The 715-nt window shown below is 57.8% G+C and overlaps 1 protein-coding gene across 1 annotated transcript in view; it reads left to right on the forward strand.

The window, feature by feature from the left end:
- LOC112071375 (phosphatidylinositol 3,4,5-trisphosphate 5-phosphatase 1-like) overlaps window positions 1-715 on the forward strand; it is a 72,494-nt gene that overhangs the window by 70,226 nt on the left and 1,553 nt on the right. Inside the window, 1 exon segment of the mRNA XM_024138832.2 lies at window positions 46-515. Within this exon segment, the coding sequence (XP_023994600.2) occupies window positions 46-515 (470 nt within the window).

Raw genomic sequence — 715 nt, forward strand, 5'->3', positions numbered from 1 at the left:
TGTGTGTGTGTGTGTGTGTGTGTGTGTGTGTGTCCTGTCTTCCAGAGGTGAGGACGGAAAGCCAGCGGAGATGTTTGACAACCCTCTGTACGGCTCCATGGGAAAGTCTGGAGGAGGAGCTAAAGAGTCACCAGACCCTCAGTCCTCCAAGGAACACCTGACCGCTCCAGACCCCTACTTCTCCTTTCCCAAACCCTCTGACCAGGACCCTGACCGGCCCCCGGTCCCCACCCCGCGTAACCGCTCTTACACCTGTTCTGAGACCAAGCCCCAGTGTTCAGCCCCTAATTCCTTCGCCTCCCTCCACCCCCTGTCCTACACCAAGAACCCTGTGAAGCCGTCACGCTCCGAGGGGGGCATGGTACTAACGGCCAATAAGCCGCCTCTGCCCATGAAGTCCCGCCCAGGCCAGGCGGAGGCCACGTCCACTAAGCTCAGAGACTACCGAGACAGCTCGGAGCTGCCCAGCAAACTCCGCCCACCTTCAAGGCCCATCCAGCCCCTCCCCAAAGAAGGTAAGACTCCAACCTCTGTTCACATATCAGGCAACCAGCCTCTATTCACATGTCAGGCAACCAGCCTCTGTTCACATGACAGGCAACCAGCCTCTGTTCACATGACAGGCAACCAGCCTCTGTTCACATATCAGGCAACCAGCCTCTGTTCACATATCAGGCAACCAGCCTCTGTTCACATATCAGGCAACCAGCCTCTG

This window comes from Salvelinus sp. IW2-2015, unplaced genomic scaffold, assembly GCF_002910315.2.
Source record: "Salvelinus sp. IW2-2015 unplaced genomic scaffold, ASM291031v2 Un_scaffold1598, whole genome shotgun sequence".
NCBI lineage: Eukaryota > Metazoa > Chordata > Actinopteri > Salmoniformes > Salmonidae > Salvelinus > Salvelinus sp. IW2-2015.